At 42.2% G+C, this 16,356-nt stretch overlaps 1 protein-coding gene across 11 annotated transcripts in view; it reads left to right on the top strand.

Annotated features, from left to right (window-relative positions):
• The window catches only part of TACC1 (transforming acidic coiled-coil containing protein 1), a 116,477-nt gene that overhangs the window by 59,359 nt on the left and 40,762 nt on the right, over positions 1–16,356 (top strand). For 7 of the 11 annotated variants that reach the window (XM_078069589.1, XM_078069592.1, XM_078069593.1 and 4 more), the window contains one exon: positions 853–968. The exons of the other annotated variants lie outside the window; for them this stretch is intronic. In XM_078069589.1, coding sequence (XP_077925715.1) covers positions 853–968 — 116 coding nt within the window. The remainder of the gene's footprint in view (positions 1–852; positions 969–16,356) is intronic. 11 annotated transcript variants of the gene reach the window in all.

The following is a 16,356-nucleotide window of genomic DNA, read 5'->3' as shown; positions in this document are numbered from 1 at the left end:
AATGCCTCCGTCCCTACCCGAAACCGGGTCCCCGCTGTGCATTCGAAAGTTCAGGATGTTCTGTCTGGTATTACGTTTCCCCCGTTTCAGTATGAGCTTTCCGAACCTAACCCAGAATCTGCAGTCTTTCCGCATCCCGGTCTGCTTCAGTCACTTTCCCTTAAGCTTCGAGTCCCTAGCCCCCGCCCCTACACACACACAGTGTCATTGATCACAGCCGGTAGAACTTGGGGCCCTCCCTGTGGGGGAAGAAGTCGCTCCCAGGCCCTCCTGGTGTCCCTCTGTGTCCCGAAAATGCAGCCTTGGTAAAGAAGGTCGCGTGATGACAGGCCCCTGGCAGCTGGTGAGAAATGGTGGTCTTTGCTGAGCTGTCACCGAGTGATTGAGGAAGGCAGGTGACAGTATTCTCAGCTTGGGGCCGAGTGAGTTCCAAACAGGTAGAGGCCTGCTTGAGAAAAAGGCATCATGGCGAGAGCTGACTTAATTTTTAGGAGGAGGGGGCAATCTTAATTTTTAAGCCTATGAAAAAGGGTTCTTGTTAGAAAAGGAGTCTGTTGAAAAGCGCTTTGGGGGGGATATCAGAAGAAAGGATGACCTCAAAAATAAATGGTGCTGGAGAAAAGCTCTGGAGGATGGAGGAATATCAGGGAGACAGGATGCCAGGCAGAAGGCCGAGGAGGGCCCAGCGAGAAAACCCCATGGTGAGCTCCCACAGGCCAGTCCCTGCTGAGGACTAGTGGGTTGTAAAGTTAGGCAAAAATGCTGGACTTTAGCCTTTGTCGATATATAGACTGTAAAAGGTGTCGGAAGTACCGTTGAAAGTGGTAATTCCTCATTTTTCCCCCTTGGCAGCTCGGATTCTGAAGGTAATTTTGAGACCCCTGAAGCTGAAACACCAATCAGATCGCCTCTCAAGGAATCCTGTGATTCATCCCTAGGATTGGCAGGACAGGGGGCCAAAACCCAAGGTAAAGAAAGACTTTCATTTTCTGCCTCTTTTGTTTTAAAGTTTTGAAAATGTAAATGAGGGAAGGAAGAGTGTTAACTTAGGGCCATTTAAAAAGCTTTGGATTGAGTACTTACCAAGAAAGGAGCTGTTTTAAAGCTCCTGGCTTATTTGAACTGTTTTTGTTTGTTTTTTAGGAATGTGGTGGTCAGAGGCTTTCTTCCTAAGTAGTTTGTACATTTGCAGGATGAGATTATCAAACATTCCTGCTGAGCCCTTCCCCTCAGCCCCCCAAAAACAAAAATGTGTGTGGTAATGCAGAGGTGGGGGGAGGAATGTTTAAATTTGGCTTTGGATAGTTCTCAGGCTAAGTCACTTTCTCCAGGGGTGTGTGTAGCTGGAGACAAAAATTACAGGTAAGAGTTGATCATTTAGATAGGAAGGAATCTTAAGAAGCTGTTTTAAAATTGTTTACCTCTCCCCTCATCTACATAGGAATGGTGGTAAGCTTCACAGTCTACCTAAGAAAACCTGGCACAGAGATTGTCTCCTAGCCCCGCTCAGAGCTCAACCTTGAGCCTGCCCTTCATCTACAAAAGCTTCTGTTGTTTCATTTAATTAGTAGGAAGCTTTTTTGTCACACAGCCAGTTTTGAGTAAAATTTCACCTGTCCTGGTAGAATCTGTTTATCCACGCAATAGAGTGCGCTCTGATTCAGCAGTGAATAAGTCTTGCTCTCACTGAGCTAACATTATGGAGGGAGAGGGATCTTTTAAAGGTTAAGCAGGATACATACGTCAGCTTGTCTTACGTATTATGGAGAAAAATAAAGCCGTGGAAGGAGGAATAAGGTGTGTGGGGTGGGGATAAGAGATGCTGAAGGGTAATTAGGCGGAGCCTTGCCTATAAGGGAACTTGAGCAGAGCCCTGAGGGAAGATTGAGGGAACAGTCTTGCAGATTCTTGGGGAGGGAACCCTTTCAGCAGAGTGAATGGTTATCTGCAAAGGCCTGAAGCAGGACCAGCCTGGGATGGAGTGAGGCCCTGCGGTGGGAGGGTTTTGAGGACCAGTGAAGAGGCCAGTGTGACTTGAGTGGAGTGACTAGGGAGGGAACAGTAGGAGCTGAAGTTAGCCAGATAAAGGGAAGTCTGGAACATTTTGTTAATGGTTTAAAATGACAGAAATGTATTCTCTCACAGATTTGGAGGCTAGAAGTCCGAAATCAAGGTGTCAGCAGAGCCACAGAGCCAAAGGTTCTAGTGAACAATCCTTTCTTGTCTTCTCTAGCTTCTGGTGGTTGCTAGTAATTCTTGGTGTTCCTTGGCTTGTGGCAGCATAACTTCAGTCTCTGCCTCCTTCATTACATGACAGGCTGCTCCCTGTGTGTCTTTGTGCCTTCACATGACATTCTTTTAAGGACACCAGTCAGTGGATATAGGGACCCTTCTAATCCGGTATGACCTCATCTTAACTTGATTACATCTGCAAAGGTACTATTTCCAAATAAGGTCACATTCACAGGTATGGGGAGTTGGGAATTCAACGTACCTTTTTTTTTTTTTTTTTTAAGAGGGAGAGTGCTAGAGGGGGGAAGGGGCAGAGAGAGAGAGGGAGAGAATCTTAAGCAGGCTCCACGCCCAGCACAGAGCCCCACACACAGGGCTCTATCTTGCCACCCTGAGATTATGACCTGAGCTGAAATCAAGAGTTGGACACTTAACCAACTGAGCCACCTCGGCGCCCCTCAGCATATCTTTTTGAGGGACACAGTTTAACCCACAACAGAGGGCTTTGAGCAGAGCCATCATGCTTTGACATCTTTTCTCAAAGGCTACCTGGCTGCTGTCTGGAGAAGGGACTCTAGCATGGATGTCCTTTTTGAGTGCTTTTTCTTTTCCAGTGTCTGTCACTGTCACCCTGTGATGGCAGACAGAGCCAGCTTTCAGTTATCCTGTTAACTAGTTTTTGACCTGATGATAACTTTTTTCTACTAATAGTTATCGTATTTTTTGGCTTCGTAACTTCCTCACAGGTTGCTTGGGGAAGTCAGGTGCTCTGTGATAGACTTCATGAGGGAGCTGGAATTATTGTTCAAATGATTCCAGCTTTTTGAGATTTGATTTTGCTTTGAATCGGGAGCTTCATACTGCACTTCCCCTGCTGAGAATTCGGCCGTATTCTCAACTCACCCTGGGTTGCTTTTCACCATTGTTTTTGGAAGAGACCCGCATGGGAACAGGCATGTTATGTATCAGAGCGCTCAGTGTGTCACTTAGCTTTACAGCACAGAAGATAAGATGCACTTGTTCTTCATAACTTCCCTTTTCCTCTCTTAAGATTGGCAGATTAGAAAGGAGATTTGAAACCTGGAAAGAATTATTTTGATGCTTTCCATCAAATTTAAATAATGCTCACCAGACATGTTAAGTAGCTACTTGAAAGTCTCTTTGAATTGCCCTCAGCTTGGGCAGCCCCTTCCTCACCATTCCATCAGTTGGTAGTCTGATTCATTGCATAGAGGCCTGTATGGCTCAGGCCCCCAGAGCCATAGAGACCCAATCGTTTGGTCCTTCCTGTGCCACTGACTCTTTTTTACATGTTTTGGTAACTTCTAGCTCACACTCTTTTTCTCACTCTCCCTAAAAGGTTTCTTTTTAGAGTCACAGACCAGGAAAGCTCTGTGGAGTAGATCATGGTTGAAGGCCATGTCTTTGGCAGGGGATGGGGGGGTGGTGTACAATCTGGGAAATTATCACTCTGTATTAAGAAATCTTTGAATTTAGGGTCTTTAAATAGTAGGATGATTGCATGTCAGCCTGGTAGTATCCTGCCTTTGAGAACTCCTGCCCAACATGTAGAAGGAGACTGTTAGTCCAGAGTCTTGTTGATGGCCTTGTTACACATACACAGTATGTATTTAGTACGAAAGCACAGGTCTGACCAGGAAAGGTATCAGTGGACAAAAATTCCTAGAGACTCATTTCATGTTGAAGTCTTAATTTCTGGGCTTGGATGGTCCTCTTTCTCCTGGAATTGTTGATCATTTGGCTCCTGATAAAGTTAGTCTTTCATATTTCTGTGGTTTTAGGACGTGGTGGGGCAGCAGGTAGAGATTATATAAGACTATATCTTCTGGAGGGATGATTTATGAGTTGTTAGTAAGGGGTTGGAGTTAACATATGTAAAAGATCCTGGCTTCCTGGTATATAATGGCCCTCCAATGTATGGGCTGTATCCCATATCCCATACCCATGGCCCCCACCCCAAACTCCATCTAATTCTTAGAACACAGGGAAACATTTGAAGTTAATTTTCTTTTTATTGGAAGTTTTTCTGGGGAACTTACAGTATCTGAACCCTGTAATGCTTCTTTGAGACAGTTATATGCCATTCTAGGAATTAAACGGTAGATGAGGTTGTGGGGATTTTTTTAAGCCACAGGTTTCAGACTAACTGCTAAAATAAAACTTGAGCCACAGAGGTTCCTTGAAAATACCAGAGTAGTGGCTGTAATATTTGGGATGGTAATTCTGTGTTTTCTGTCTGCCTCCCTCAACAAAGAGTGTTTAAGCTCCTGCTGTTACTGTTCTTTCTCTTTGCTTGGGGATGATCAGTGAGGAGACATCACCAATGAGAGGACTTTTGAAGAAGGTGCAATCTCAAGTTCATCTTTTTTTTTTTTTCTTTTTTGGTGGCCTGTGCATTGTTTTAGACTTTAAAAGTGAATGTCCTCTGCTACTAGAAGCCTCCTTACCGCACACATACCTTCATTTAATTCTTGCTGAAGCTCTCATACGCCCTTGGAGCAACTCGTTAAATCTACGCTGTTTGATGTGTTAATTAGATGCCTCAGTATTTCAAAGACATAGGATAGTCCTCCTGAATAGAAGGAAAGATAAACAGGATCAATCCGCAGATATTTACTGCTGGAGGCCTGGGGGGAATGCAGGGTTGTTTGTTGACACCCTTTTGGTAGTCTAGACCCGGAATCAGGCTGTGGCTCGGAGACCAGATGTGGCATGCTGCCTGCTGTGGCCGATTATTCTGCCTGGGAGCTAAGAATTATTTTTACATTTTTAAATGGTTGAAAAAAATTGTGCTGTGTGAAAATTATATGAAATTCAAATTTTAGGGCCCATAAATAAAGTGTTGTGGGAATGCAGCCCCACTTGTTCACTTAGGGGTGATGTCTGATATGGCTCCTTTCACACTAAATTAGCAAGGTTTTTCTGTTTGTTTTTAAGTGGGCTCCACACCCCCTGTGGGGCTTGAACTCACAACCCTGCGATTCAGAGTCCTATGCTCTATCTACTGAGCCAGCGAGACGCCCCTGAAATAGCAAGGCTGAGTACTTGGAACGGAGACTGGCCAGCAAAAGCCTAAAATACTTACTCTTTGGCTCTTGACAAAAATGTTTGCTGATCTAGATACACTTAAGACAATTTTGATAAAAATCTAAAGCTGAGGTAATTTGGGATAACTTTAAAGAAAGCGGCAAGGCTAGCCATGATTAATTAACAATGAAGCATGAGGCCGGGTGCCATTAGTGTAGGCCTGTGTGGTCAGGTAAAGCTTTGGGATAAGACTGGTTTGGGCTGGCTGTTTGTCTGCCTTGGAAAACACAAATGTCATTGGTCTGTCAGTGTACCTGATTTTCAATTAACTAAAAGATCCAAGGAGTTATGAAAAAAGGAAATTAGGGAAGAATGAATATAGTTTGGGAATCATTTAATATAAGTACAAATACATAGACCTTAAACTTTTGCCTATTAACTGTTTTTTAATGGTTTTAATTTAATGGTTTTAATTTCATTTAATGGTTTTAATTGGGTGTTTCAGAATTTATTTGCCGGTTGATGTGGTATATTGTTGGCATATGTTGTAGGGTTGAAATGGTATATTTATTGGATTGTTTCAGACTGTACGTATGTTAAGACCTAGAATGCAAATCTTGTTAAAATGTAAGCCTTAGGTTTTTGATCCTAAGGCTTTGGGTTATGTGTATAAGAGAATAGTATATAGACATTTTTCATTAAGTATTTATTGAAGTGTTCCAGTCGAATCCATGTATGGCTCTCCTAAGAATTTAGTTTAACATCCTCTCCTTGCCCCTACCACAGGGATTGCTTTATTAAAATTTCCTAGAAATAATGGGGCTAATAAGGACCCTTAATGTTACCTAGTCTGATAGTTCGACCCCTATGGCTCCTTCAACAATATCTGAAGCCATCCTATTCTTTTTCATTTTTATTTTTTATTTTTTGATGTAATTGGCTCTTTCACAGTTGAATTAAAATTTTTAGGGGTGCTTGGGTGGCTCAGTCGTTAGGCGTCTGCCTTCGGCTCAGGTCATGATCCCAGGGTCCTGGGATCGAGCCCCGCATTGGGCTCCCTGCTCCGCGGGAGGCCTGCTTCTCCCTCTCCCACTCCCCCTGCTTGTGTTCCCTCTCTCTGTGTGTCTCTCTCTGTCAAATAAATAAATAAAATCTTAAAAAAATTTTTTTTTATATTATATTATTGTAAGATATTTAAGGCTTGAAAACTTCAGCAGCATGGTACAGTTCTTTTTTTTTCCCCCCCAGATAACGTTTTTAGCTCTCAACCTCGGAGATTCCTACTAGTTAGTAAGTGCGATCAGAGCCATGTTTCTTTGTTGCTTTGTTTATACCAGTGTAAATGAGCCATGTGGAGCTTCTATATGGTGTTCTGCCCAAAGAGAAAGTTTCCTTGGGGAAAAAGTGTAATTTTTCCAGCAGACACCTCAGAAAGTGCAGAACCACACTATCTGAATAAAAAACTTAGGGGCAGGGGAAAAGTATGCCTGCTGGAAGTAAACATTTTAATAACTATAAAGCAGTATTTTTCTTTCAAAATGAATAGTAAATTCAAGATCTTCTTGAGAAATGTTGTAAGGATTAAACTCATTTCAGGCTTGTACTCCCCAGTTTGGGGCTTACCTGAGCATCAAACAAAGCGAGTTAGCTTACTTTGACAATTTCTGGTGGTTGAAGGCATCAGGGGTGTGTGTGTGTGTGTGTGTGTGTGTGTGCGCGCGTGTGTGTGTGTGCGCGTGTGTGTGTGTGTGTGTCGGGCTGGGGGCAACCCTTCCAAAATGATATTGCTGCCATTTAATGTTCTGTTTTAAAAAAAATAGATGTGGTCTAAAGCCATTTAAACATTTAGGTTAAAGAGGACTTATAGTGTCTTTTTCTATGGGACAGTAACACTCTTCATAGGAAGTCCTGGCAGCATAAGCCATTTCGTCACAATCTCCTAACCTCAGGTCAGGGACGGGGAGATCCTGGCTTATCTCCCCAAAACAAAACAGCCGTCTTGGGTGGGGATGTGATAAATGAGGGTTGCTGAACTGCCTGAGAACTGTTTGCATTGGGCCTAGAAAGGGATTGCTGCTTGTTAAGTTTAGGATCTCACCCTCACCTTTACTTGTGCGAGAACCTAATTTTATGAGTTTCCACAAACATGATCGGATCTCCAGGGGTTAGATTGCTAATGGATGAATGGATATTTCATTATTTCACAAATGAAAAAACATAATCTGGCAGTTGCTGATCTCCAGCTTTCCCTACCATAAGACTCTCCCCTAGCCGACCGCCTGGCTTTCTGTGTCAGCTGAGTTTATTGAATGTATTGGACTCAAGTAGCCTTTTTTTTTCCTTTTCAGCATCTTACTTGATTTTTAGAACAGTGGTGCTATGAGATAGGACACATGTGATCGCCATTCCAAAGATTGGGAAATCAAGGCCAGCATCTTTACTGCTAGTAGTAGAGCGGGGTCTTAAATTCAGCTTTTTAAGATAGCACATCCAGAGCTTTATGGGACATATTATACAGCTTCTCTCCCCAGGGAATCCGTGATTCTCTCTCTTCACTGATTGAAGAGAAAACTTACCAGAGGAAATAAAGGGGACAGAGTGTATGATGGAGGGAGAACCTCCTTTAAAGTATCCTGTTAGGTGATAGTAATTTAAAACAAAAGTTCAATTGGGGATATATATTCCACATTTATTAACTTGGCATGTATAATATGTAAAGTATAAAATGTACTTCAGCAATTTTGAATATCAGAAGTTTGCAGCAAAATTTAGACACAGAGCCAGAAGCAGGAAAGAAAAAAAGCATTACCAGGTAAGCAGCTCTGTTGAAAACATTTTGCACCCTTAATGCTTAACTTCAGCTCATCAGTGAGAAATTAAGAGGGAGGGGACTTAGTCAGTAGTAGCTTTTGCTTTCTCTCTCCACCTGTGAGTCACATGTGGATGAGAAGAGGCGTGTGCACGGAAATGTATGCAGCCTCCTGGGACTCTGCACCTATTTTGGGATAGAAAGAGGAGTTTCTAAGAGGCCTGTATTAGTCATCTATTGCTGCATAACAAATTACTCCAAAACTTATTAGCAGCTTAGAAGTTAGAACAATAAATATTATTTCACACAGTTTTCAGAGGCCTGGAATTTGGGGAGCAGCTTAGCTGGGTGTTCTGGCTTAGGGTTACTTGGGAGAATGAGTCACAGTGTTGGCCGGGACTGTAGTCATCTGAGAGCTTGACTGGGGCTGGAAGAACTTATCCTCAGGTAGCTCACCCCTGCCTGGCAAGTTCTTTACCAGGTGGACGGACCTCTCTGTCTATGAGGTTGCTTGAGTGCTCTTCCAGCATGGCAGCTGACTGGCCACAGAGTGGGTGATCCAAGAGAAAGATGGGAATTGTAATGTCTTTTATGACTTAGCCTCAGGAGTCACGCTGTTATTTCCACAGTATCAAAAAGATACCAAAAAGGTTACATGGGTCAGTGCAACAGCATTATTGCCAGGAGATGGGATTCATCTCATCTGATAAATGGCACCCTCATTGGGGGCCATCTTGGAGGCTGACTAGCATAAGACTGTTTTATACTTTTTAAAAAAACTTATACCAAAGGGTATAATTTCAAAGACTTCCAACTTTTTTATTGCTCTCTTCCTCTGGGACCTCTTCGCTGCCTTCCTTTTGCCCCTTTTCTTAGAGTGCAGGAGCAGAAGAGACAAGAGAAATCATGTGGCCTTCAGTCAGGGTCCCTGTCATGTTGTGGGGGCATCACTTGTGCCTGGTGAATCGGCTGCTGTTCCTGTCTGGAGCTCCTCTCTCTTCCCCTTCATCCTGCATCAAGCCCCCAGGTCCTGTGTGGGCGGTTGCTACTTTGTGAGAGAGGCAGTTGGTATTTTGAATTCTCCAGTAATTATTTCTGAAGAGATGCACATTATGGTTGTTTGGCAGCAATGGGGTGAAGTTACACAATTGCACGTCTCTGCAGAGGAGTCCCATCTGTTAGCACGTGCTTGTTCTCTCTGCTCCCCCTGCTGCAGGCTTTGGGGATGGAGGAAAAGTCCTACGGTGGCGGGGGTGGGGGGTAGCTTCTACAATTTCTGTCTGTGGTGGGGGATTTCTGATGTATTTGAAATGTAACCTCAAACAAATCCAGATGGTTCTGAAACTCCGGGGCATCTCAGGAGTGAGAAGAGAAGACGTATTCATTGTTGGATGGGTTTCTGTGGAGAAGGTCTGGCTGCTTGGTGGGCAGACCCTCATGATTGGGGGGGCCCTCCCTCTTACCGTCTTGGCCGTCAGAGGACTGGGTTTGGGTCTCTTTTTAAGTAAAATAGCATAACATGCTGGTTTGGAGATTTGAAATATTTTCTTCATCCTCAGTATAAGCTTTTTCAGCTTATCAAGTGGCTTTCCAGATTATTCTTTACCTGTGGAGTCTTACATTTTGCAGTGAGCCTCTGTCAGCAGTTAGAAGCTTATCTCAGGAGAAATGGCATCTGGCGTCTTGGCTCTTAACAAAAAACAACTAAACTTGCCCCTGCCCCCTTCCCTGTTCCTCCCAGCTCGTGAGTAGTGCTTTATTTGGTTAAAAAAAAAAAAAAATTTTTTTTTTTTTGGAGGGCAGGGAGGAGGAAGTTTGGACAGTTTGTTGCTGTCTGGGTTTGGTCAGGGGTGGGTGTGTGGGGGGGGTGTTGGGTGTTGATGTTTTTCTGCTTTAAGTAGTGACATCTTAAAGTTATGGCATACCTAAGAGGATGTTCTGCATTTTCCTGCCTTGACTCACCCACTTGGAATCCCCTCCTTATTCTCATGCTTCTGGGTGACCTGGGGCCCCAGTGGTTGTCAGGAGAATGTGAGCTTTGCTGCCAGTATCCTGAGGTTCTACCCAGCGTTCCTGGAAAAGGCCTGCTTGTACTGTTGTCCCTCCCCTGGGCAATACATCATGTCCACTTCTACTCCATTTTTAAGGCTTGTGCCCTTGACTAAGTGGCTGAGAATGTACATATATAAAATATATTTCAGCTTTGGGGTAATCAGAAGGACTGGGAATTCAGACGTGAAACTGAAAAAAAAAAAAAAAACCCTCAAATTTTGGACACTTGCCTAAATGCTAATATGTACCTTATTAACAGTCTCCTCAGGTCAGATCACTTTAGCAGGAAGGGGTGGCCCAAGTGCCACAATCACACTTGTTTCCCTCCTGAAGCCCTGATTCAAAAACGGGGAGAGTAGGGGGTGGGAGGGCAAGACCAAGCCATACCTTTGAGGGACGAGAGCTCTTCAAAGGGAAAGGGTCAAATGAAGAACAAATGTTAATCTTTTACAGCTGCTGATTTAGAGCTGCACAGCTTTACCACTACTTATATGTACTTTTTCTGTATATAAAAGATAATCAGTTGGGAAAGAAGTCCTTTATGTGTCAGACATTGGCCCAGCAGTGGATGGGTACTGATTGAATATCAGCTCTGCTTTGGGTGCTCGGGTTCTGCTTTGGGGACTAGGGCGTAAGGCCCCCACAGAGCGCAGTCTGGAGGAAGCTAGCTGGTTTCTGGTTCCCAGGCTTCTTGGCCTCCTTGGCTTCTCCAGAAGTTTTAGCAGCAAAGAGATAGTTTTAACGAGGGAATATGTGAGGGAGGTCTTGGGAAGAAGGCAAATGTTAAAAATTAGCATTGAAAAAAACAACTTCCCCTCCCCAAACAAGAACAAAGCCAAAAGCGATTTTTTTTTTTTGAGCTTGCTAATTGTCCTGTCTCTAGGATGGTTCCTGTATGCGCTGTATCTGTTGTAGGCGAGAGGAGTGATGTCATTTTTCACCTTTTTCTGTAAATAGAATCTATCTAGCACACTGTAGGTTTCCTCAAGAGAAATTTAAAATCCCAAGTTGATGTGATGGTGAGACCTACCACCTCTCTGAAATATGTGTCCCTACAAGTGATATGTATAGAGACTGTTTAAAGCATTTTCTGAAATGTAAGTCTGTGGTATAGTAGAACATTTTATTAGGAATTGCAGGACAGTGCTCCTGCTCTGAGCCTTTGAGCTATATCCTTTTTTCTTTTTTAACAGTTTTATTGAGATCTAATTCACATGCCGTACAGTTCACCCATTTTAAAGGTCTAGGATTCAATGATGTTTAGTATATTAACAGAGTTGTACAGCTATTGCCTCCCTCCAATTTTTAGAACATTTTATCACCCCCAAAGACTCTGAACCCATTAGCATTCCTTTGCCATTCCACCCCCTAGTCCTAGGCAACTGATAATCTACTTTGTGTCTCAGTAGATTTGCTTATTCTGGACATTTTATATAAATAGAACTATACAGTGTATAGTCTTGTGCCTTCCTCTGCTCACATCCATGTTGTAGCATGTATCAGTACTTCATTCGTTTTCATTGTCAGTTAATAACTCCTACATGGATATGCCATATTTTGTTCAGTTGATGGACATTAGGGTTATTTCCACTTTGGGGCTATTGTGATTCATGCTGCTACGAACACTTCCTGTTCAGGTTTTTGTGTGGACATATGTTTTCATTTCTCTTGGGTATATAGCTAAGTCGAGTTGCTGGGTCATACGGTAACGCTGTTTCTAACACTTTGAAGAACTGTCAAACTCTTTTCCAAAGTGGCTGCACCATTTTACATTCCTACCAAGAGTGTGTGAGGGTTTCAATTTCTCCACATCCTCACCAATACTTGTTATCTGTCTGATTTTAGCCATCTTACTAGGTATGATACCTGGCCTCTCCTGGTTTTGATTTGCATTTCCCTAATACCCAACAGTATTGAGCATCTTTTCATATACTTGTTGGCTGTTTGTATATCTTCTGTAGCAAAATGTTTATACAGATTCTTTGCCTACTTTTTAACTGGGTTATTTATCTTTTTATATTGAGTTGTAAGAGTACTTTATTCTAGATATGAGTCCCTTGTTTGATATGTGATTGTAAATAGTTCCTCCCATTCTGGGGGTTGTCTTTTCACTTTCTTTTTTTGGGGGGGCAAAGGGGCAGAGGGAGAGGGAGAGAGAGAATCTTAAGCAGGCTCCATGCCCGATGCCGATTGATCTCATGACCCGAGCCAAAATCAGAGTTGGATGCCTAACTGACTGAGCCACCCAGGAGCCCCTCTTTTCACTTTTTTGATGGCATCATTTGATGTGTAAAAGTTTTTAATTTTGATATTCAGTTTTCTACTTTTTCTTTTGTCCCTTGTGTCATATCCAAGAAGGCTTTGCCTTTTAACCCACGGTCACAAAGATTTACTCCTATGTTTTCTTCTAAGAATTTTACAGTTTAAGCTCTTACTTTTAGGTCTATGATTGATTTTGAGTTAATCTTTATATATGTTGTGAGGAAATGATGCATCTTCTTTCTTTTGCATGTAGATGTCCAGTTAGTTGTCCCAGCACCACTTGTTGAAGACTGTTTGAATTAATTTTGTACCCTTGTACAAACCTTGTCAAAAATCAGTTGATCATAGATGTAACGGTTGGTTTCTGAACTTTTAATTGTTTTATTGATCTATATACCTTTCCTTATGTTTATCCTACACTGTCTTGATTATGGTAGCTTTGTAGTAAGTTTTGACATCAAGAAATATGAGTCCTCCAACTTTATTTTTTTGATTGTTTAGTTACTCTGGGTTCTTCGCATGTTGAATTTTAGGATCATCTTACTGATTTTTGCAAAGAAGCCAGCTGGGGTTTTCATACAGATTGTATTCAATCTGTAGATAAATTTGGGGAGTACTGTCATGTTAACAATATCAGATTTTCCAATCCATGAATATAGGATGTCTTTCCATTATTTAAGATTTTTAATTTCTTCAAATGATGTCTTATAGTTTTTAGAGGACAAGTCTCACCCTTCTTTTGTTATTTTTAAGTATTTTATTCTTTTTGATACTATGATAAATAGAATTGTTTTTTAATTTCTTTTTTGGATTTTTCATTTCATGTGTGTAGAAATACAATTCATTTTTGCACATTGATCTTGTATTCTGCAAATTTGCTCAATTCATTAGTTATAATAGTTGCACATTTCATCTGCAAATAGAGATAGTTTTTACTTTTTCCTTCCCAATCTAGATGCCTTTTATTTCTTTTCCTTGCCTAATTGATCTGGCTAGGCCTCCTCATATAATTTTGAATAGAAATAACAAAAGCTGATATTCATGTCTTGTTCTTGATCTTAAGGGGAAAGCATCAATCTTTTACCATTAAGTATGACATTAGTTGTAGGTTTTCATGGTTGTTCTTTATCAAGTTGAGGAAGTTCCCTTCTGTGCGTAGTTTGTTGGGTGTTTTTGGTCGTGAAAGGATGTTGGGTTTTGTCAAATTCTTTTTCTGTCTATGTTGAGATGATAATGTGTGTTTTGTCTTCCATTCTGTTGCTATGATATATTACCCTAAATGATTTTCAGATGTTAAACCAACCTTGCATTCCTCAGATAAATCCCACTGTTCATGATGCATAATCCTTATGTGTTGGTGGAATCAGTTTGATAGTATTTTGTTGAGGATTTTTGCTTCTCTTTTCAATAGGAGATATTGGTCTGTAGTTTCTATCTCTCTTGTGATAGCTTTGGGTTTGGTATCAGGGTAATACTGGCCTGACAGAATGAATTGGGACGTTTTTCCCCCTCGTATTTTTCGTTAAGAGTTTGTGAGGAATTGATATTAATTCTTCTTTATTTTTTTAAAGATTTTATTTATTTATTTGAGAGAGAGAGCATGAGCCAGGAGAGGGGCAGAGGGAGAAGCAGACTCCCTGCTGAGCAGGGAGCCCAATGTGGGGCTCAATCCCAGGACTCTGGGATCACGACCTGAGCCGAAGGCAGACGCTTAACTGACTGAGCCACCCAGGTGCCCGATATTAATTCTTTAAATATTTGGTAGAATTCACCAATCTGATCCAAGTCTTTGTGTGTGTGTGTGTGTGTGTGTGTGTGTGGTGGAGGGAGTTTTTAATTAACCAATTCATTCTCTGTCCCTGCTTTAGATCTATTCAGATTTTCCATTTCCTCTTGAGTCAGATTCAGTAGTTTGTGTCTTTCTAGGAATTTGTCTACTTTATCTAAGTTATCTAACTTGTTAACATACAGTGTCTCATTTTTAAATGGAATTAATAAGCCCTGCTGTGCCTTTTTTACAGGGTAGATTTGAGGATCAAGTTAGGTAATGTTTTGAGGATCAAATAAGTGAGAAGTATTTTATTTGTTCTAAATTCTTAGTTCTAGGAAAACATAACCATGTTTTACCACTGTTTACAATTTAGAGTTTGTACTGTGTTCCTCCTTTGTCAGTTGCATTTCAGGGGGAATGATTGCTGCCCTTGTTACCAAAGGAATATGAACTAAGTTTGGGTTCGAGGGGGACTTGAAGTGATTTGGGAGCCTATTTCTGCCTGCTTCCTGAGGAGTAGTAGAACAAATAGATCCTACACTGTCAGGGTCAGAGGACATCACTGCCCCATTAGGAAATCAGTTGTGGGCTCTGACCCATTCTCCTCTCAGCCAGCACTGAGAACAGCTGTTTACTTTCCCGAGGAAGTGCTGAAGCTTGGTCCAGTCACTGATTTCCTAAGCTCTCCTGTAATCCATACCTTAGACGCACTGTATTCGTTCACCCCACCTCCTCCCAGCTTGTGTCTAAGTCAGTAATGAAGGTTCTCTTGGGGCGCCTCGGTGGCTCAGTCGGTTAGGTGTTCACCTCTTGATTTTGGCTCAGGTCATGATCTCAGGGTAGTGAGATTGGGCCCTCTGTCGGGCTCATGTGCTGGGCCCACGCCTGCTTAAGAGTCTCTCTCTCCCCCTCTCCCTCTATAGCCCCCCCCCCCGCCAGGGTTCTCTTAAAATGCAACTTAGTCAGCTTTTAAAAATAAAGAATTATTTCATATAATGCTCTAGAAAGTTCTCTCTTCTGAATATGAAGGCAAATTCAAAGAAGGAATCACTCCTTTAGAAAGGGAAGAGAAGTTGGTGATATAAGAAACTGACACTCTAAAATCAGAAGTCCAGCAGCACTGGTGTTTTCTGTGTAAAACATGTGGGGTGGCCATCGTATGAGAAGGTGGTAGTTTTTCCCTCACTGTTCAGCACGTGATTGTTCTCTGAAGGGGCTCTGAGTGTGGCTCATGTTTTCCTTAACTGGATTGTAAGCCCCATGCACTTATCTTGTGGTCTCTTTATGCCTAGTACAGCGTATGCTGCAGGTCGTAAGGGCCTGTGCGTAGTTGGTTAGATGATTATCTTAGAAAATATTTTGTGATTTGATTTTAGGGCTTCAAGTCCTGATGAAGCAAATGGTTTAAATTAATTAGGGAGTGGTGACATTGAACATCTGGTTTGGATCTTTATGTAGAATATCTTAGTCCTGCGGCTTGTAGTCAGTTGCTGTTGTGCATTTATAAAACTTCACTGTCATTGCTGGGCCTTCCAAGTTTGTGTTATTCTCTGCATATCATTCATGTGGCCCTGAGTAGCAAAGACCTGCATTTTGGGCTTGAGTTCAGAAATCCAGGCCAGGGCCTTGGTAACCAGGGGTCCTACTCTATAGTTGTGTAGATTGAGGCTTCCCAGTTATGAGATGGGAGATTGTACAACTGTGGGATTGTCTCCACCAATGAGGATAGACTAGAGCAGTAGGTAGGAGTAGTTCCATGTATTTGAGATGTGTATCCCAACATGGTCATATTAATTCTTTATCTCACTTCTGAGCACTCAGAAGTATGGCACTTGTACTTTGTTACTAGAGACTGTCCCTCTGCTTCCCGACTCTCAGATGCCCACCCCTCAGTGGATTTGACAACATAATCAATATATTTCTGTCCCACCATTGTGTTGAACCCCCACTCTGGACCCTTCCTGGGCTTGTGATCCCACTTGGGGTTTCCCATGAATGAAGAGAAATTAGATAATGAAGATAGCTCTGAAATTAATTGGGGGACTGTCTGCATGGTTGAACCATGGCCTGCCTGTGCCTCAAACTAGAATCCAACTGCCTTCCCCTCTCCCTCCACCTCCCTTTGTGCGAGGGGGTGTGTGTGTGTGTGTTAACCGTTCTGAGCCATGATTTCTTCATCTGT

The sequence above is a fragment of the Halichoerus grypus genome, chromosome 3, assembly GCF_964656455.1.
Source record: "Halichoerus grypus chromosome 3, mHalGry1.hap1.1, whole genome shotgun sequence".
Lineage (NCBI taxonomy): Eukaryota > Metazoa > Chordata > Mammalia > Carnivora > Phocidae > Halichoerus > Halichoerus grypus.
The sequence above is the reverse complement of the archived record's forward strand: the minus strand, read 5'-3'. Positions and strand labels throughout refer to the sequence as shown.